The sequence below is a fragment of the Scleropages formosus genome, chromosome 23 (assembly GCF_900964775.1).
Source record: "Scleropages formosus chromosome 23, fSclFor1.1, whole genome shotgun sequence".
Taxonomy (NCBI): domain Eukaryota; kingdom Metazoa; phylum Chordata; class Actinopteri; order Osteoglossiformes; family Osteoglossidae; genus Scleropages; species Scleropages formosus.
In genome coordinates, this window is record NC_041828.1 from 1,240,159 (window position 1) to 1,261,682 (window position 21,524).

The 21,524-nt window shown below is 50.4% G+C and overlaps 2 protein-coding genes across 3 annotated transcripts in view; one reads left to right on the plus strand and one right to left on the minus strand.

The window, feature by feature from the left end:
- Nucleotides 1–7,996: 7,996 nt before the first annotated feature.
- Nucleotides 7,997–14,469, plus strand: LOC108931814 (prolyl endopeptidase). Of its 2 annotated transcripts, none has more exons than XM_018747832.2 (15): nucleotides 7,997–8,147; nucleotides 8,791–8,865; nucleotides 8,957–9,090; nucleotides 9,183–9,313; nucleotides 9,405–9,614; nucleotides 9,795–9,916; nucleotides 10,080–10,185; nucleotides 10,297–10,488; nucleotides 11,651–11,848; nucleotides 11,990–12,093; nucleotides 12,178–12,314; nucleotides 12,403–12,497; nucleotides 12,608–12,739; nucleotides 13,020–13,176; nucleotides 14,108–14,469. In XM_018747832.2, exons 1-15 carry the CDS (start codon nucleotides 8,106–8,108, stop codon nucleotides 14,400–14,402), a joined length of 2,130 nt encoding a protein of 709 aa, XP_018603348.2. In that variant the 5' UTR covers nucleotides 7,997–8,105; the 3' UTR covers nucleotides 14,403–14,469. The 2 variants fall into 2 exon arrangements, with proteins under 2 accessions (XP_018603348.2, XP_018603349.2); XM_018747833.2 differs by having other exon boundaries at nucleotides 13,023–13,176.
- Nucleotides 14,470–16,064: 1,595 nt separating this feature from the next.
- The window catches only part of epha10 (EPH receptor A10), a 54,024-nt gene continuing 48,564 nt past the window's right edge, over nucleotides 16,065–21,524 (minus strand). The window contains exons 12-17 of the mRNA XM_029248340.1: nucleotides 19,788–19,849; nucleotides 19,288–19,491; nucleotides 19,043–19,195; nucleotides 18,128–18,318; nucleotides 17,809–17,973; nucleotides 16,065–17,605 (exon numbers count right to left, since the gene is read on the minus strand). Coding sequence (XP_029104173.1) covers nucleotides 17,491–17,605; nucleotides 17,809–17,973; nucleotides 18,128–18,318; nucleotides 19,043–19,195; nucleotides 19,288–19,491; nucleotides 19,788–19,849 — 890 coding nt within the window. The 3' untranslated portion in view covers nucleotides 16,065–17,490. The remainder of the gene's footprint in view (nucleotides 17,606–17,808; nucleotides 17,974–18,127; nucleotides 18,319–19,042; nucleotides 19,196–19,287; nucleotides 19,492–19,787; nucleotides 19,850–21,524) is intronic.

The window sequence follows — 21,524 nt, forward strand, 5'->3', positions numbered from 1 at the left end:
CTTTGTCTTTCGTTCCCCCCATTTCCCCTTCTGCTCATTCACCCCGTTTCTGAACTCAAGCACACATGTACAATTTTAAGTTGACAAAACGTGTGTAACCAAGAGAAAACATCACCTTCCGCAGCGCCTGGGTGCCGGGACGCCCTGCCGGCTGAACAGAGAGAGTTTCACTTCCCCTGGTTGGCGTCTGCTTGCGTTTCTGTGCGCCAGGGTGCGATCGCAGCCCTTTGCGGTCCGTGGCTCTTTTTATCCTCTCGAGCGCGGCATCAGTTTCGGTCTTCTAGATCGGACACTCGGGACTTCTCGGCTTCAAGGACGAAAGCAATAAAACGTGGTAAACAAGGGACAACCTGGCAAATTTTGATTATCTGAGAGCAGAATGAATAGGATTCAAAAACAAATAAGTGGGGTATGTTTGTAGGCAGCTGGTAGTGTACGGTAGGTCGCAGGTACAAATCACACCTCCAGCTGTAGTACCCTCGGGCAAGGCACTTACCTTAAATTTCCACAGTAAAATTACCCAGCTGTATAAATGGGTAAATAACTGTAAGTAGCTTAACAATGTAAGTTGCTCAGGAGAAAAGTGTCGGTGCTTTCCCGGTTCCTAGGGAGCATTGTGCGCTCCGAACTTTACCTTTCCTCGTCCCTCAGACTCCTATCATCAGATTGTCATCGTTCCCCGATACAGGTAGGTCCTCTGGTGGGAGGTCGGCTCCACCGGGTTTGCCCAAGGTGGAGGAAACCCTCCAAAGTGAAAGCAGCCAGGGAAACAAAGAGAGTCTCCAGTTTGGTCACCTGCAACAGGTGATCTTCACAACTTATAGATGACAATGACATCACCCCTGAACGGGGTCTTGTCTGTATAACCTGGAACGACTCAGCAGCTAAAATTACACCACATCGTACTGTACACCATTCTACTGTCATAATAATATTAAAAAGTTTGGATAAAACGTACCCAGAAAGGATAATAGTTATTATATTGGCTCATTTTCACATGCTACATTTTTACATTATTTTTAATTGTTTAATGTTTCTACAGCTTACATTTAAAAATATGGGCCTTCAAGTTACAAACGTGTGAATTTTGCCAGCTACATTTGTTTTTTTCTTTATTTTAAATAGTACTTTTTTCACACGTCTATTCTGAGAAATTTGTTTGTTGCTGAGTGAGGTCAACCTTCATATCTGCATGCAAATATTAGCTGTCAGTAAAACACACCCAAAGAGAGGAGGAGTGCGGTACCCAATTAATTCAACTGATTTTCACGGTGTTAACAGCTCTAGTCTGGAGTTCCTGAGTGTCAGTGATCGATAAGACGTGGAACGATAGACACGTTCACGGACTGGCATCAAGCCCACCTTAACCACTGTCTTGTGCATAACTTTTCCAGGACAGACTCTGGAACACAGCAGCTGGGAATAAGCTATGCAGTTTATGCAACAGGGGTGCGGTGGCGCAGTGGGTTGGACCGCAGTCCTGCTCTCCGGTGGGTCTGGGGTTCAAGTCCCGCTTGGGGTGCCTTGCGGCGGACTGGCGTCCCGTCCTGGGTGTGTCCCCTCCCCCTCCGGCCTTACGCCCTGTGTTGCCGGGTAGGCTCCGGTTCCCCGTGACCCTGTATGGGACAAGCGGTTCTGAAAATGTGTGTGTGTGTGTGTGTTTATGCAACATTCTGATGTATCATATCTTATTTTTTTAAAACAAGAAAAGAAAAACAAATAGAACATAACCTGTGAATCAGCTGAGGGACATCTACCCTCCATCATTAAGATTTGACTGGCTGCGACACAGTGGTTTCTTTTATGAACATATAAGGTTATGAACAGACTCCCGGTCCCAGCTGTGTTTTCTGAGTTCAGAACACAGCGTAAAAAGAAAACAGGAATCTTCACACGAGTTCTTCAAATGTGCGAGCATCTCCAGAATGCAGCCATATGGTGTGACTGGTGTCACATAAGTGTGGTCAGAAACCAAGCCTGTGAAGTGTGTCATCAAGACAGTGACTCACCCGCTGTCCACAGCTCAGTTTCCCATAAACAGCCCGAGTCAGGTAAGCGGGGCCTGAGCCGTATCATCCGAGGGTGTCCATCGCTTCATTCACTCCCTCTGCATTTTCGGTCATCGGCTCTTACAGGAAACAGACCGACGAAGAACCCGTTCCCAGTGGGGCCATCGCTGCGGTGACCCTCAGCCTGAAGCTCAACGTGAAGCTTTCGAGGGGAAGTTCCATCTGTCAGGACAGGCGACAAGCAACACTGATGGAGAAGCTGCTGTGATGCTGCTGGTCATCTGGTCATCATCTGTGCCTTTTTTACTGACCTTATCCATCTTAGGACCTTGGAGAGTCAACCAAAAAGTGCAATGTTGTGAAAGGAGGTATGAAAGCTGCAGTTTCCTTTGCCGAGTTTACGTGTTGCTATTTTGCATCCTCACAGACTGCATTGGTAGGTGTGGCACTTGATCTACCCCTACACCCCAGTGAAAGCTCTATGGTCCTCCGCTTCTTCCACTCAGTGGTCCCTCTCGCAAGGGTCCAAAATCCACCCTCTTTTCCCAGGTTTGGCCCCAATATGGAGAAATGAGCTCCCAGTGTCCCTCAGAGCAGCTGAATCCCTCCAGCATTCAAGAAAGGTCTCAAACCACCTCTTAGGGTCATTTCTTTCCTGATGGCTCCATAAATGAGTCCATCTGCTATGATTATCTACGTATTCGCTGTTTGAATGTCACCTCTATAGGAGCGACTGGAGGGATGCGAACCAGCAACACGGTGGTGTCAGACAAGCCGTGTGTCCTTCATCCCATGTCTGCGTTTAAAGTTCTTTGTGTGCTGTTAATGAACTTCCGTTTACTCGGAGTTGAACATCTCTTTGGGGCAAAGTTTCCAATAAGTGAATAATGCACTGAGAGGGAGATTAATCATGCTCTCGGTGTGAGGGGTCAGAGACAAGCTTGGGCAGGACAGATGCTCAGGAAAGATACCTTTGGCTCAGTCTTCCCATGAGACCTTTCCCATGACAGGCCAGCGGTCATAACGAAAGTACTCAGCCACGGTTCTTATTCACAGCTTTCCGGTTAGAATTCTCAGAGCAGTCGGGTGTGTTTACATGAGCCACACGTGGTGGTGTGCGTTTGGAGCACAGCGAGGCCCTGTGGCAAACAGCAACCACATCAATCCCAGTCTGCAGGGCACAACGAGCGGAGAGTGACTCAGATGTGGCCCCACCTCTTGCTTTAGGGGGGTGGGGGGGGGGGATGTCGACACCTCAACTCTCTCATTAGAACCAGAAGAGAACAGACGTCCAACCCACACGACACACAGCAGATGACAGACACGTGAAATTAAGCTCTTTTTTCTGATATTTTGAAATCTTCGTTCTTTGTCCTCGGGGGGGATTTTGAAAGCAAACACTTTGTCAGGGAAGCCTGTATAATAATAAATAATAATAAGAAAACCAATGATGATAATCAGCTCTTCAGCACCGCAGTCCAGCTACTTTGATGTGCTCGCTTCGTCTTTCTAGCACAAAAGCTTGAGTCCAAAATTCTCTCAGGTTAAATATTCTGATCCCGATATTTTCACAGAATCAGTCATCAGTCATGGAAATAAATGGGAAAATGTTGTTTTATCCATCTGCAATCACTGTTGCGAAAGTCAATATGAATGTGAATAAATGTAGACGAGTAATGGAATCGGTGTGCAACAAAAGTAACCACAGTAAATCCCTCAAGTAGTAAGAACAAGCACTGAAGACACGTATTTGAGCATTTCCAGCGTATCAGGAAGGTTTTGTGGAAATTAGCAGTTTCCCCATTATCTCCACCATCTAGTTCACCAGAGTTCAGCAAAGCAACATTCTCTTTGCCAGCACAGGCTTCAAATCTGTCTCGAGGCTGAGATCTGCTCCGAGATCAGATATTCTACGACTGTATGACCCTGTAGCTTCGCAGTTAGAGCAGTCACCTTGCAATCCAAAGTTTGTGGGTTTGAATCCCTGCTGCAGTACCTTTGATGAAGGTATTTATCTTAAGCTGATACAATAAAAATTACCCAGCTGTATGAATAGGTCAATCAGTGTTAGTAGCTTAATATACAAGGGTAACATTTTAAGTAACCTTATAGAAAAATGATAATAATAAAAGTTACATACTGAGTTTTTGGGTTCGGGGTGGCGCAGTGGGTTGGACCGGGTCCTGCTCTCCGGTAGGTCTGGGGTTCGAGTCCCACTTGGGGTGCCTTGTGATAGACTGGCATCCTGTCCTGGGTGTGTCCCCTCCCCCTCCAGCCTTACGCCTTGTGTTGCCGGGTTAGACTCTGGCTCCCCGCGACCCCAAATGGGACAAGCGGCTCAGACAGTGCGTGGGGACTGAGTTTTTGATTAGTCAGTGGTTGATGAGCCCTTAATTCCCATTAATAAAGGAATCTGTTTTTTTTTTTTTCTTTTTTAAACAGTGCTGATTTTCATGCTTCACTTGACACAACTGCAGTTGCATTCGGAATCATGTTACTTTACCCTCTTTCACTCTTTTTGTTTTACAGAACAACCAGAGGATTTATCCACAGCCTTCAGTCCCTCTGTTCCTCTTCTCTGTCATTTGTTCCTTGGTCTCCTTCCGTCTCCTCTTTAGCCCACCGCTCCTCGGCACCTGTGATGACAAGTTGACGGCCGACACACCTCCTGGCAAGCCGTGATTTAAAGCACATGCATGTGCATTTTGTATGCAAATGTTGTTGTGCCTTACGCTGCAGACTTCCAGGGCCAGCCGCCATCCTACAAGTCGAGACACATCTGCCTTCCGTACCTTGGAGCACGAGGCTTGATCCGGTTCTACAAATAAACCCGCTGAAGGAACATGAGAGAGGGAGGCAAACTGGTGAGCCACCTGAACACAGACACGCCCTCCTTCCCCAAACGGCCCTCTGGTACCCGATTGCACAGGTGGAATAAGTCCAAAATGTCTCAATGCAGGAATTACCGCAGGTGAGCCAACAGTAGACTGTGATTTCTGGGAAAGTAGCAGAAGTACTCCCACTCCAACTCCTCCAGGACCCAAACAATTCTCACTCTCATTCCACTACACCCGTCAGCTGAAGTGAGGCAGCAAGACAGTGGCCTGGTGGAACCACCAGGAAAGCTGCCTTTTATTGAGGCTCAAAGTTGTGCGGTGGCAGGAAAAAGTGCTGAGGACTCAGTAACAGCAGAAGAACCAGCTTTTACCGCAATCTTTAGAACCCAACGCTGACAAGGACAGCGTGACCCAAAAGACTCACAACAGAACCCGTAACAAGGCTATCGACAAGGTTGTGAAAAAGGTCATCAACAGCTCCATCAACAAGGGCATGAATGCTGTGGTGCACAGCAGATGCAAGAATCTCCAGGACTCCAAGAATCCAGACTGAGTTTCAAAAGTCTGTCACTGAAGAACACAATATACTGCTGCCACACTCTTCACTGGGGAGTAGAATAAACATCGGTGTCAATCACTCAACGACACCATAATTGTCACTATACACTTCTGTGATTAATGCAATTTCTTTGGGATTAATAAATTATGAATATCACAGTCACCTGTGAGTGTACAACTTTACATTCATCATTTCCATGGCAGTTCAGTCATGCAGAACCTCAGCTGATGAGATACCAGAATGACCAAACAGTCGAATCGCAATATTTTTAATGCGAGTCGAAGTCAGCTTTGTCATTCTACCTACACGGGAGTTACAGATACAGGAGAACAAAATTCGGTTTCTCTTTGCACCTCCATGCCACACAAAACATACAGTGCGTTTCATAAAGAAGGTAAAGACAACGGGGGGTGTGGGGGCGCAGCGGGTTTGGCTGGTGCTCGCTGTGTGGCGGGCTGGGAGTTCGAGCCCTGCTTGGGGGTGCCCTGCGATGGACTGGCGTCCTGTCCTGGGTGTTTCCTCTCCCCCTTCAGCCTCGTGCCCTGCGTTTCCGGGATAGGCTCCGGCTCGCCCCGACCCTGCTCGGGACAAGCGGTTGTCGACATTGGTTGGTCGGTTGGTAAATACAACAGACAAGTGTAGAAACAGGACAAGACAGAGTCTGGCGACAGTATAAAACATACACAATGCTATGAAAAAAGATTTACGTAAAACACAAATATAATAAAAATACAAAAAAACCTGTACGGGACACGGAATTTAACTGTAGATTAGAACAACTGCAGAGACACGAAAATAGAGACACTAGACAGTTACCTATTACAGCAGTAATAAGCGAGTGTGTTATTTTATTTGCTTAATGTGCTTTGTTCAGGACTGTTGCACGCTTCCTTTATACATGCGGGAAAAAAAAACAATCGGCTGTGTCAGGAGATGGATGTGCGGAAGGTCCAGGGGTTTGTGCTCTTGAGGAATCTTGAGGATTCTCACAGGCTGAGGGAAGAAGCTGCTACACACTCTGGAGGAGAAGGTCCGGATTCTTTGGAATCTCCTTCTGGACGGCAGAGTGACGAAGAGGCTGCGGGAGGGGTGGGTGGGATCAGACCTGACGCTGGCGGATTTACAGGTGCACCGTATGTGGGACGTGTCCTGTGCGGAGGGGAGAGGGGCACCGGTGATCCTTCCTGCAATGTTCACTACCCATTGTGGGAAACTTGCAATCAGAAGCCTTGCAGTTCCCATAGCAGACAGCGATGCAGTTGGTCACTACGCTCTCTATGGTTCCTCTACAGTAGGTAGTGAGGATGGGTGGAGGGGAGGGGGGGTTTGACTTTTTCAGGCATCGCAGGAAGTGGAGGCGCTGCTGGGCTTCTTTGGTGAGAGCTGATGTATGTGAGGAGCAGGTGAGACGATCAACAGTGCGCAGTCCCAGGAACCTCGAGCTGCTCGCTCTCCACAGTGGTGCCGTTGATGGTAAGCGGGGAGTGGGCAGCGTGAGCCTTTCTGAAGTGGACAGTGAGCGCCGTTGTTTTTCCTATGTTTAGGGAGAAGGGATCATTTCCAGAATTTTTTTTCAAAAAAAAAAAGGAAAAGTGAAAAACTATTTTTGAAGTGATTTACTTGCGTTGTTATTTGCTGTCAAAACTTTTAAGAAAAATATTTTGAATTATGAATATTAATACAGGGAACAGTGGCTATGCAAATGTTTTTATTGTCTTTTGTCATGAACTTTTTTTTTTTACATATAAAATTACAATCATGTCAAAATATTTGAAAATCATGCATGTGATTTTCCAATGCATACCGGGGGGGGGGGCATGCAGCAGTGGAGCATATTTTCTAGAAACATGCAGAGTATTTTTACATTTGTATAATTGTTTTGATCTGATTGGGGGGCGCAGTGGTGCAGTGGGTTGGACCAGGTCCTGCTCTCTGGTGGGTCTGGGGTTCGAGTCCCACTTGGGGTGCCTTGCGACAGACTGGCGTCCCATCCTGGGTGTGTCCCCTCCCCCTCCAGCCTCATGCCCTGTGTTGCCCGGTTAGGCTCCGGTCCCCCACGACCCCGTATGGGACAAGCGGGTCAGAAAATGTGTGTGTGTGTGTGTGTGTGTGTGTGTGTGTGTGTGTGTGTGTGTTTTGATCTGAAGTCACAGTATGAGCGCTGCAGCTGCAAATCCTGGGACTTGAGCTGTTTTGGCATAATCACTTAGTTTATTCAGTGAATTGTTACATCCACAGGGCTCTGGGGAGAATAAAACATTGGTGTCTTGATAAAAGAGCACAACAGAGCAGCAGACAAACTGAAATCTGGCAAGATAACAGAGATCGCCGTGTGAGGAGAGAACACTGAGCTGCGAGATGCCACAGAGTGCTAGTAACGCTCGCCGCGCCATCGAGGAGATACGAATCCACCCCCGAACTCTCGCACCATTTGGATGGAGGCCAAGAGCAAACCATGGTACCTCTCGAAGATTGCGCAAAGCCAGCGCCTGGGGGTGGGCGTCTTCCTGCTCAAGCACACAACTCTCTTTGTCAGTCTCTCCGGTGAGGTCACATCCTGTCTGGGCAGAGCCGAGCAGGTTCTCCAGAAGGCCGGCAACCAGCAGGGGGGAAGTTTTGCTTCCACTTTCACTTTGAGCTTAAAGTGAATCGCGGAAAGAGAGACGAAGGAGCGGACAGACGCGGACACACCAAGTCGCCATGCCTTTCAAGTACCCAGAAGCCCGTAGGGATGAGAGCAAGGTGGGCCCAGGTTCTGAGGTTGGGTCAGGAGCGCAGCTCTTGCTTAGGAGGAAAGAGCATTACAGAGATTGCTGCCAACAGAGATAGCGAAAGCAAGCAAGCAAGCAAGCAAGCGAGAGAGAGGGCCCAGCTCTTGTGCCAACACCAAGAAGCGCATTGGTCCCAGACAGCAAATATGGGGGGGAGACAAAAGTCAGGGGGTCAAGATCTTCTTTGCTCCAACTCCATGGAGCCTCGGACACAACCTACAGGTCTGCTTTCCAGGAATTTCTGTGGAACCTTCAGCGATATCCTATAGGATCCCGTGACACAGTGTAGTGGGGACAATTCTACAGAAATTCCGCGGAATTAATTCTGTGCATATATCCTGTCCACTAATGACTCAGTGTGTGTGTGTGTGTGTGTGTGTGTGCGCGCGCGCATATATATCTGCTGTCATTTTCCAGCAGCTCGATGTATTGATTCTTTACACCGTGCTACAGGAAATGGAGAATTCAGCTAAAACCGTATAAACCACATATACAGCTGTGTGTGTTACACTGAGTATGTCTACATGTGTATGCATAAGTTTTTGTGTACCAGTATGTGTGTATACACAATATCTGTGTGTCTGTGGCATGTAATAGAGTTCAATTCCACACAGGTTGACGAGTACCATGGGGTGAAGATCCCAGACCCCTACGCTTGGCTGGAGGACCCTGGCAGTGAGGAGACTAAGGTGGGTGGGTGTGTGTGTGTGTGTGAGAGAGAGAGAGAAAGAGAGAAACTGATCCTGCAGAACATCCAGCTCCTTTCCATGTCCCTTCTAGGCATTTGTGGAGGCCCAGAACAAGCTGACCATGCCCTTCCTGGAGCAATGCGCCATCAAAGACAAGTTCCACCAGCGGCTCACTGAGCTCTTCAACTACCCCAAGTACAGCTGTCCCTACAAAAGGGGCAACAGGTAGATTTTCCACTTGTCTATTACCAATTTTCCCACGTTACACAAGGCAGTGCATGCTGGGAATTGCTACATTTAATGTGTCCATTCTACAGATACTTCTACTTCCACAACCAAGGCTTACAGAATCAGGATGTCCTCTACATGCAGGACTCCCTGGATGCCCCAGCCTCCGTCTTCTTCGATCCAAACAAGCTTTCTGAGGACGGCACAGTGGCCCTGCAGAGTAAGTCTCCTCCACCAGTGGGTCCGAAGCCAAATACGAGGACGCAACAGAGGCACTGTGCATAACCCTCAGCGCCTCTGGCTTCCCGCAGTGGCGCGCCTGTCCGAGGAGTGCGAGTACTTTGCCTACGGGCTCAGCTCCGGCGGCTCCGACTGGGTGACCATACATTTTCTACGGGTCGACGACTTGAGCCAACTGCCCGACAAGCTGGAGAGGGTCAAGTTCAGCTGCCTGGCCTGGACGCATGATGCCCGAGGCATCTTCTACAACTGCTACCCTCAGCAGGAAGGCAAGGCCGATGGTGAGCCCTGGGCCAAGATCCAAGCGTTTGCCACCATTCATCGAGACCTTATGCTTACCACTAGGTAGCAGATAGATTTCCCTCAAAGTGCTAGGAGGTCAGTCCTGTTTCTGAGGCTGCGTCCCCAGGTCAGCCATATGCCACTCTCTCTAATCCGCCGATGTTGTGGATTCCCTGCAGGCACCGAGACTACCGGCAACTTCAACCAGAAACTGTACTATCATGCGATCGGCACCAGCCAGTCGGAGGACACCTTGGTGGCTGAATTTCCAGACCATCCCAAGTGGCACAGCAGTGTCACGGTAATCATACCACAGAGCACAGGAAATGCTCAGAGGACATGGGGTCTACCTCAGGGCCATGGGCTCCCCAACAGGGATACAGGTTTTCGACCGGGGACATGGAATGTTCCATCAAGTCACAAGTCATGCTTCACGACTGCTCCTCTCTCGTACACGTGTCCAGGTGTCCGACGATGGCCGGTACGCCGTGCTGTCCATCACGGAGGGCTGTGAGCCCGTCAACCAGCTGTGGTACTGTGACCTGCAGCAGCTGCCCAATAGCATCACAGGTTAGTCCACCTATACCACAGTACAGAGAGAGCTCAACACACACATCTCTAGAATAAGAGCGAAACACATGCAGACACAGCCGTGAGCAGTTGTCCCTTGCGCTCCCCCAGGTCTGCTCCCTTGGGTGAAGCTAGTGGAGAACTTTAAGGCGCAGTACTCCTACATCACCAACGAGGGCACCGTCTTCACCTTCCGCACAAACCTGCAGGCGCCGCGCTACCGCGTGATCAACATTGACCTGCAGAAGCCCGACCCGACTAACTGGAGCACTCTCATTCCACAGCACGAGAAGGATGTCCTGGGTGAGAGGCTGGGGCCTGGCATCCGCTGTGGCGTCAAGGAATAACATGACAAATATCAGATATCAAAGGAAGGCGGTTGGTTCTAATGGTTCACTAACTGGCTTGGCAACAGTTTGCTGGTCCACGCTGGGGGGGGAGGGGACTCCCTTGCAGTCGATTTCCAGGACGAAGGTCTGAGAATTTCCTCTCCAGTAGATATCAAGATGGATCGCTGATGATCGCCGAGTTAAGGTCCCCCATCTCCAGCATGTGTTTCGCAGGAGGGCAGAGAGAAAGCAAGCGAAAGGAGGAACAGGACAGAAAGTGGTGCTCGGGGGAGCTTCTGCAGAGGCAAAGGCAGAGGTGGAAAAGTCCAGGGACAGCCCTGCGAGAGCACAGCACGGGGTGCAGTACAGCACCTGGAAAGTACAGCACGCAGGCAGCAGCCAGAGGGAAATGGAAGAGCTCTGGTGCAACAGCTGGACCTCTTCCTCCTCCGAGGATGGAGCTGGGGGGTTCCGCTATGAAGTACATAACGGGGAGTGTCCGCACTCACGCTCACTCTGTAAGATGTGTCTCCGGTGACTTAATTTGAGGACTCAAGGGTACAACAGCAGGGCCCGTCCTCTGAGTCAAACATGCAGCCCTCGAAAACTCCCCAACTGCTGCACCTTCTGCCACCCCAACAAATCGTACATACATCATTTCCCGTAAGGCTTATTTTTACACTGAGATTTTCTTTAACCCTGTGATGTGGGGCTGCATCCGCTTACAAGGCCAAATACCACATATGAATGAGTGAAGAGCGTCTCACCAGCTGAAGATCCTCACGTTGGTGTCGCATGTTCCAGTGGACATCTCGGGAACTGAGAGACAACAAGCTACTGCAGCTGTTATTTTTAAATATAATTATCTGACACTTTTCTCCAAAGTGACCAACAAGGTTAAGTTACATACATTGATTAATCCATTTGTAGAGCAGGATCACTTTTACTGTAACAGTTCAGGGTAAGAACCTTGCTCAGGGTGTCCTACTCACGGATCATTAGCCAGACCGCACTGAGCATCGAGGTCCACGAAGATCCAAATACCCTGTTTTCTCGGTCTATTTTCAAAGGCTGTTGTGCCTCACTTGTATCAGAGCTCCATTTTCACCCATCTCTTTACCTCTGCGCGGCTGTAGGATTCGTGGCCTGTGTCAACCAGCACTACCTGCTGGTGAACTACGTGCACGACGTGAAGGACATCCTGCAGTTGTACGAGCTGTCCACTGGGCGGCTGCTCCGAGACCTGCCGCTGGACGTCGGGACTGTGGTGGGCCTCAGCTGCAAGAAGCAACACGTCGACTTCTTCTACAAGTTCACCTCGTTCACCACCCCGGGTATCGAACCGCGCCCGTCCGCCTCATCCCCCGGGAGTCTTAACGCATTTGCCTCACGCAGCTCACGGGTGTCAGAAAGGTGGCCGGAGTTAGGACTTCGGTGACGGACCAGCGTTAGACCCGCTCTCTCTCGCCCCCTAGGGATCATCTACCACTGCGACCTGAGCCAGCCGTCTCCGGCGCCCACCATATTCAGACAGGTGGAGGTGAGGGGCATAGACCCGACAGACTACGAGACTGTACAGGTGAGACTCGGCACGGAGACACCGATGCTCATGGGGGCGCCACCTTCCAGACCAGCTGATCGCTCTGTCCACCCTGCTCCCTAGGTGTTTTACCCCAGTAAGGATGGCACCAAGATTCCCATGTTCCTCACGCACAACCGCGGCATCCAGAAGGACGGCTCGCACCCGGTCTTCCTGTACGGATATGGCGGATTCGAGAACGCCATCCAACCCTTCTACAAGTCAGTACCTTGGACAACACATACGTGCGTACCATGTGTGCCCGTAACGCAGGTGTGTGTCTCACGTGTGCGTCCCTCCCCCGTCCAGGGTGGCCAACCTGCTGTTTGTGCGACACCTGGGGGGCATCCTGGCCGTGGCCAACATCCGCGGAGGAGGGGAGTACGGACAGACCTGGCACAAAGGTACCTCCCACTGGCTCTTTTCTCACCAGCGGGTGTCCAGCTTGCCGCGGGCAGCTGTGCAGCGTCACGTCGGCGCTCGGCGACTGACTCTGTCCATCGTCCCCACGTAGCCGGTTGTCTTGGCAACAAGCAGAACTGCTTTGACGACTTCCAGTGCGCGGCAGAGTTCCTGATCCGGGAGGGATACACCACCGCGAGCCGCATCGCCATCAACGGGGCGTCCAACGGCGGACTGCTCGTGGGTACGGCACGGGGAACGGGGTTCGGACACCGCTACGAAGTTACGGAGATACGGAGCCGTAGATGATCTTGTAAGAGACGTGCAGGACTGGAACGCGAACCACGAGCTCCTTTCATTTCCACCTTCCTCAATTTAGAGGAGTAAATGTGGCCCGATGGGCTGTGACCCCACATCTGACTGTAAGCAATCAACCCCCTTGCTGTATGTGAGCATCACGCTGCTCTCTTTCTCTCTCTCTGTCTGTCTGTCTGTCTGTCTGTCTGTCTGTCGGCCGCGAGCAGCAGCCTGCGTGAATCAGAGGCCCGAGCTGTTTGGCTGCGCTGTGGCTAAGGTGGGGGTCATGGACATGCTCAAGTTCCACAAGTTCACCATCGGACACGCCTGGACCACAGACTACGGCTGTGCCGATGATCCCGAGCAATTCCAGTGGCTCATCAAGTGAGTGCACATATACTGAAAGACACACACCGACTTAACTCACACACACACAGCTGTTCATCGCATAAGTTACAGCCAATAAACATTAATAATCCAGACGTCCTTCGATTTTTTTACGGAATACGTTCAGCAAAAATCTTGACTATAGCTGTAGTACAGAAAACACTAAGACTTTTGTTTAAATACATTGAGTTACATTAAAATGAATACTAATTAACAAATGAGCGAAAATAATTTAAAAAAATCTGTCGTCTCCACAAACCATTCAACGCGGATTGTTCGCTCGTTCGTCCCGTAAACATGCAGCGTTCCTTATATTGCTGTGACACGACATGTAAATGCTGCGGAAGCGAGTTGAATTAATCGGGCCCCACGCTCAGATACTTTTTTGGTGCTCTTTAAGGCCTTCTGCTGGCTCAGAGTTAAACACACACCACGTTCATTCCTGTACAGAAAAATTCTTGAGAACATATCACGGTAGAAAATATATTTAAAGCTGGTGGCACAGCAAGTAGCGCTGCTGTCTCACAGCACCTGGGGGGGTGCGAGCGGATGTGGGTTCAATCCCTGCTCAGTTTGTGTAGCGTTCGCAAGTTCTCCCCATGTCTCCATGGGTTTCCTCTGGCTGCTCTGGTTTCCTCCCACAATCCAAAGACATGCTGGTCAGATTCACTCATAGTGAGTGACACAGAGGGTGTGTTCCACTGATGTGTGGATGAGTGACCCAGTGTAAGTATTGTATCTAGCGGTGTAAGTCACCGCGGTGAATAAGGTGTGTGGGCTCATAACACAACATAGAGTTCATTGGAAGTCACTTTGGAGAAAAGCATCTGCTAGATATCCAAGTTACAAACTTTGTCCAGTTTATATCTTCCAGACTTCAGGAAAACATGCACAAGGTTCATAACTTGCTCCGGCTTTTTCTCCCCAGGTACTCCCCCCTGCACAACTTGCCTCCCTCCCGCAGGGACGGCCCCTCCTACCCCGCCGTACTGCTGCTCACGGCCGACCACGACGACCGGGTGGTGCCGCTGCACACGCTCAAGTACTGCGCCGCCCTGCAGCACGGAGTGGGCAACAGCCCCGGACAGAAGCAGCCCCTGCTGGTGCGTGTGGACACCCGCAGCGGACACGGTGCTGGCAAACCCACCGCCAAGGCCATCCTGGAGGAAACGCACGTCTTCTCCTTCATTGGCGAGACGCTGGGCCTCCAGTGGCGGGACTGAGGAGAGTCCTGCAATTGCACACGTTCGCAAGGCATTGTGGGTACTGCCATTAAAATCTCGACCCTGATTTCAAAGTCCTCCCTGTCATGAGAGTTTCTTTCTCGGAAAGATGAGCGGAGACACTGGTGGTGCAGTAACGCAAAGCAGACAACAGATGGAAGCACAGCACACGCCACGCACCTTCATTGCGCACCGCTCCGCGTTTGGGTGACAAGACGCACTTTGGCCACTAGGAGGCACTGCGGTCCTTGTGCACTTCGCGTAGATTCGTGTACATTTCGCACACCTTATAATACCTACGGTTCTTACACTGATTTACCACATTCTACAGCTGGGTGATTTCTATTGGAGGTCCCGTACCTTGTTTAGGGGTTCCGCGACAGTAGAAAGAACTAAAATCTGGGACCTTCAGGTCCAAATGCAGGTGCTTGAGGAACACTAGTACCAAATAGAAAGAGCTGTTGCCTTAGGCCCCAAAGGTCGTAGGTTCGAATCTCAGAACAGGCTGTAGTACCCTTAAGCAAGGTACTTACCCTGGAAGTGGCTCCAGTGAAACGACCCAGCTCTACAAATGGCTAAATGGGTAGGTAGCTCACTCTAGGTCGATGAACATTGTAAGTCACTTTGGTGAAAAGTGTAAATGCTGGTAAAGTGAGGTAAATGCTCTAACCACAGAGCTGCTAGCTGCCCCATTCCAACCTAACAATTAATTATTATTAATAATTAGTTTAGCTAATCCCAAGGACAGGAAGTTTGTTGCAGTGATTGTGACAGCAGCAACACCCCCACCACCCTGGGTGACCCTTAGGAGCAAAAAACAGGTTGTAGCCCCTCCCCTTCCCACAGACGGGTTTACCCCTCAACCCCCAGGCGTGTGCTGGGCCATTCCTCCCAATCCCTACCGGTAGGTGTCACTCAGACTCCAACTCTTGCGACTGGCTGAGATGACTCCTGGTCCACAGGTTACCTGGTAGAGTGTTTCAAGAGGCCATTACCTGATTGTGGGTGTGTTATTTCCACCTGTGGGGGGGGGGCTACCTCAAAGCTTCATTACGCACGCGCCTTTTCTGCATGACACTGTGCACCCTGCTTGGTATCCCACAAACCAGGGTCAAAATGAAAGGTGACCCCCCCCGCCGTCATGTGTGATTTACAGACACTTAGTTCAGCATCCAGTTCCCTCACTGCCACAGACACTCACATGGGATGGACACACACACACCCACACACCACCGTGGGTAACAAAGCTGAATTGACATTTGTAAAAGAGATGGGAGGGGGTGTGATGCACTGGGAGAGGAAAATGGATATTTGTTTATAGTCATAGTATAATCTCTGAGAATTAGGTAAAGGTGGGAAACAGGTGTAAAACTGTGGTAGGTTCATGGGACAGACACCACAGAGCTGGTAAAGGACCGCACTACATTTCCCACAATCCCCAGCCCATGAGCACAAGTGACTCCAGAGTGAACGGTAATGCCCTTTTTAATAAGACATTTTCATATTGCAACAGCCATCAGTTTTCTAACAGGTACAAATCATGGAAAAAAAAAAAAAAAAAAAAAAAAAAAAACGAAAAAACTAAACCCGAAGTCCCCTGGAGACAGAAACACGGCGAGCGCCTGGGTTCCGCGAGCAGGGAAGTCCAAACACAGTGGCACGTAGAGCCGACACACTGCTCCTCGAAGAACTTAGAAAAATAGATTGCATTTTCAAATACATATTTACATTAGTAGACACTGCGATCATAATGATGGAGAGAGTGAGCAGGGAGCCGTGTGTGTGTGTGTGTGTGTGTGTGTGTGTGTGTGTGTGTGTTTGTGTGTATTGCTTCTCTCCCTCTTCTTCCAGACCCTAACCCTAGAAGAAGTAGGAGAGAAGCAAGACACACTCACCCACCCACAGACACAAACACAAGTTCTTAAGCAAATTGTGTGTCCATTCAAACAAATTTGTCCATGAGAGGCGGAGCTATTGGACGACCGTGAAGTCATGAGCACGACTGGGAACGATTCATATAGACAAGAAATCCTGGATCATTCAAACATCCTGCACACCCCCCCTCCCCAGAAAGCTGACAGCCGCATGGTCCCTTGGAGGTGTAGCCACATAAAGCCCCGCCTCCCAGACTAAGTCCCGCCTCCTCCAATCAGAAAAGGCCTGAAGAAGCGGCCTGAGCTCTGTCCCAGGCTGCCTGGTACCCAGCATCTGAGCGAAACCGTCCAGTGTGTTGTCGTCACCCACAAATCATGAAGGAAAAGAAAAGAAAACTCACGTGTTCAGTCAGTATGGAACATAAGACATGTTTCAAAGCACAAAATAAAGGGACGTTTCATATGGTCGGTGTTCACCTCCTTTTCCAAACAGCGGCTAAACAACCGCGGGAATCACTTTCCCTGGACAAATATGCAGGACACGGAGGACCTACATCCTTTGGCTCTGTGAAAGAGCAGCGCAGGACTTGACCAGCAGGTGGCATAGTGCTTAAGGAGATGCACTGCTGACCTGGAGAAAGCTCTTCAGTTTGTGTTCAATATCCTGTTGTGCACATTAAAAAAAGTAACATGTGAAACCCCAGGTTACGTTACTGGTCAACAAGGTAAATAACACAGGCGTGACCGTAAAGCTAAGAACGGAACAGGGGCGGTAACGTCTAATGCGATGGAGAGTGAAGGGCGTACCGCGGTGCAGGTGACACCCTGCGGAGCAGCGCTGGCTGCGTGCAGTTTCCTCAAACAAAAACAGCAAACAGGCGTAACCGTGGAAACGCTGTGTGGGACCAGTCTGAAATGCCTGAAACGCACGTCGACCTTTTGCGCCAGTTATAAAGTCTGTGTGTTCTCAGGGTTCGAACCCCAGATATAGCCTCTGGAAACTCCGCCCCCAACCACGCCCAGCGCACTCTGAGTAGCTGGCTCCTCCCTGATCCGAGGAAGAGGAGGAGTCCAGGAAAGATGGGCAAGTGGTGGCTTGGGCAAAAAGAGCCACGGTGCGGGGGGGTCCTCCCGTTACCCTTAGCAACAGACAGCTCCTTTCATGCAGCGGGGGCCAGTGGCCCCTCCCTCGCATTCGTTGGCACATCCATGTGCTACACCTGCACCCCGCGGCCGTGCATCTGGATGACCTGAGCTCTCAGGGTCTGGATGGCCGCAAGGATCTGCTTCTGGTGTTCCAGAGAGGTGATGCCCAGGCTGAGCACGTCCCTGGGGAAAAGGCACAGAACACACACACGCACTTTGTCAACTCTTTCACATTTGCATTTATTCACTCTTCTCAAGAGCGACAAACAGCAATTATCAGATATTATTTAACCGACACCTTTAACTCCAACTCCATACAGTCATCTACCCATCTATACTGCAGAGCACTGTAACGCACGCACTCACGCACAGAGCAGCGCACTTACTGAACGGTCATGCGAGCCACTGACTCCAGGTAGCAGTATCCTGCGGCCGTGAAGCTGTCCTTGTAGCGTCCCATGTCCACCGTCTCCAGCCACTCCCCCACGGAGCTGAACGTGGGCAGCGATGGAAGGGAGCACTCCGCCAGCGGAATGGAGGAGCTGAGAGTCCTGCAGGAGCAAAGAGATGTTGCAAAGATGGACAGACAGGCCATCCAACACCTTAACAGGAGGGTTCAGGCCAAGAAGGCAGAGCGACTGCAGCACCAATAATCTGCAGCATGCCAGCCGGCCTGGACCAGTCAGATTCCGAAGCGGGCGGTACCTGCGTGCCAGGGTCGAAGAGCCGAGGCCATCGGGGCTGCGCACGGTCTTGCTCAGGGCGCTGTGGATCTGGCTGAACTTGGGTCGTTCGCTGCGCTCCTTCTGCCAGCAGTCCAGCATCAGCTGGTGCAGGGGGGCGGGGCAATTCACAGGGGCCGGCAGGCGGAAGCCGTCCTCGATGGCCTTGATGACCTGTACGGGAGGAGAGGCTAGTTGAAGCAAGGTGAGACAGGAGAAGGCGAAGAGGCTCCGCCTCCTGCAGGTATGACAGCAGCTGCGACGGTAAAGTGCAAGGCGATGACACCACAGGAGACGGTGGGAAGCCTGCGGAGATATCACAAAACGTTTCTCATCTGTTAGCTACGCCTACGCTCATCTCCTCGCCTGCGCTTCTCTACCGTGCGAGGGTGAAGACCATCGGACTGAATACTCCGCTGATGACAATAATCACCAGCAATAAAATAAGTACATTTTTACAGTTCCTTGTTTACAGGAGGAAAAAAAAATTGCAATCGCTTGCCAGCTCTGAGAAGTTTGCTCCCCTCGAAAGCTCATCTCGGAGATAAATGTTCTCCGAGACTTGAGAGTAATTGGCTTCTCCCCAGTAACTGACTCGTATCTCGTCGGCGATCGGCTCACCCTCACACGGTAGCGATCACGTTGATTTTAAACGCCGTGACATCCTTCGGCTCGAGCTATAAAACCGTGCTGCACAGGCACACAGAGAGGGGAAGGAACACATATAATAAGTGGCTACGAACGGGGCTAAAGCAGACTTGGGATCAGTCTCCACTTCGGTATCTTTAGAGTCACCACCCTTCTTGGTTGAATAAGATTAAAGCTCTGTGCTAGAGTTCCCTCGGCGGGGCAGTGGGGGGAGAGAGTGCGGGAAAGAGGACGACTGGCACACACTTACGTCCTGATTCCCCATGTCCCAGTACGGTCGCTCCCCGAATGACATGACCTCCCACATAACGATGCCAAAACTCCACACGTCGGAGGCCGAGCTGAAGCGGTGGTACTGGATGGCTTCCGGAGCCGTCCACAGGATCGCGCTCTTGCCCCCGTGCTAGGGTGGGGCAACAGAAACAGGAGTCGGGCAGTTAGTGGCGGAAAAACACACGTACACAGAGGAGCTCGTATTACGCAAAGCACACCCACCAGTGTGGTGTACACGGCCTCCACCTTGTCCTCCTGCAGTGGCCGGAAGCCGGACACCTTGCACACGAGGCTGCTGTTCACCAGCACCTTGTGGGCAGCCAGGCGCCGGTGGACGAAGCCCATCTCGGTCAGGTACTTCATCCCCGCGGCTATACCGCACAGCATTTCCACCAGCTGCAGGACGCTCAGCTGGCCTTCGTGTTTCTGGAATGAGCAAGGTGTGGTGGGGGGTGGGGCATGGCGAAGAAGGGCCGGTGCACAGTGACCAGTGAGCATTTCAGGCTTGTTGTTGTGTTAGTTTAACGACCATCCAGAATGCGCATCAACAAAATGTTCAGGAATCTCAGACGTCAAACAGCAAAACACTGACAAAAGGAGGAAACGTCTCTCTCCGTCACACACGGTGAGCACACGCGTGGCAGACACGGCCGGGAAATGTAGAGGTCGAAGCAAAGCTCGCTCGCACCCCCATTCTGTGAGCAGGCACCACATACACTTACCCTCAGGAAAGAGTCCAGGACCCCATTGGACATGCACTCAACCACGATCATCACGGTGCTGCCTGCAGACACACAATATCACACAAGGAGGCTGGTGTTAGACCGAACGGTACGCTGCACCACTGAAAGAGACCTTTCTATTACAGTGTCATTTACACCATGGAGATGGTGCGGTACTGCAGGGCCACTCGTGCTCCGTACGTTTATACGTCTGCTGTTGCTCAGATTCCGAACACGTAGCCAAAGTCTACCCGAGTGACACGTCCCAACAGCCATGTATGACCAGGCTCCATTAAAGACACAAGGAGAGATAATTCCCTGGTTTTGCAGTCCCCACGGAGCACCGGCGACAGCAGGACTTTGCTGGATCAGATGGATGTGTTGCTAGGACACGGAGATCCCCGTAATGCACCCCAAAGCCTGAGCAGCAATGCGACTCATGCAGTGGGATGCGACCCTATCCTGATCTCAACTGAACAATCGTGGTTCACGTTGCGTGATCGTGCGTGCGCGCACACACATATATTGAGTGTAAACAAACCTCACGGTTACCATGCTTCCTGTTGGGTGTTGTGCCGTTCGCGTTTAACCTGTACGTCTTGCTCACTTATCCATGGTCTCCACCCAGAGCAAATCACAGTGGTAAAGTGTACCAGAATTTACATAAGTCACTCAATGAACTGTTCTGGTTAATTTGTCAGATGTGCAAGATCCACCCAGCCAGGGTTCAAAACAGGCCTGGAAAAGACAAGGTGGGCACTTTTGCTGCAGGGCAGACCTCTGGGGGAGTGGGTCAAGGGGCTGCTTTCAACCACAGGGGGTGACTGAAGAAGGGGGGCGTCATCTGCAGTGCGACGGTGGACTTGATCACAGACAAGATGGGAGATTAGACTCATATCCAGGCTCCCGCTGAGGCCGCGGAACCAATTAGAGCATCCTGCACAGCTGTGCACTTCACTGGCTGGTGCTCCCGTCATCTGTCCTCCGCTGCCGCTCCTCATCGCCTCCTCTTCCTCAGCTCGCGAAACGCCACTTGCATCCACTCATTAGATACACACACAAAGCGCACGCGGTTCATTCAGGATACAGCTCATCCTCAACGGTCCAGTGAATGAACGAACAAATGAAACTATTAGTCTCAGACGGAAATTCGCTTTGGTTGCTGCAGAGTACAGCGTACAACATACAGGCATATGACATATATGTACATGCACACACACACATAAAGCAAAGAAATATGTACATCGTAGGAAAATACGTTAGCATAAATATGGGTTACCAAGTGGATGAATAAGCAAATCTTTAAACGCAAGAGAGAAAGAAGTGGATTGAAGTGAAATGATGAGCAAAGTTGAGGTGGGGCAGGGAGAGGAGAGACAGTGTTTCGCATCATACCGTAGTAATCTTTCTACAGGTACACAAAATGTTTGACTTCATCGCATTTTAACGGAATACTTTGTTTTCTGTTTTGTGTGTATAGAACCGCAGGCTTTGTAAATGGCTTGAAATAAAACAGATTTTAAACTAAAAAAGGCAGATTTAAACGGAGGAGGATGAGGCTGGTGTAGAGAATGCAAGGATTATTAGCAATTCTGCTTTGTCAAAACAATATTTTTATGCTGTGCACTGAGAGTCATGTGCTGCAAAATCATTTTAAATATTTAATGTGTGAAATGTTTCATATAGCTGGTAGCGTAGTGGTTGGAGTTGCTCCTTTTGGATCCAAATATTGCAGGT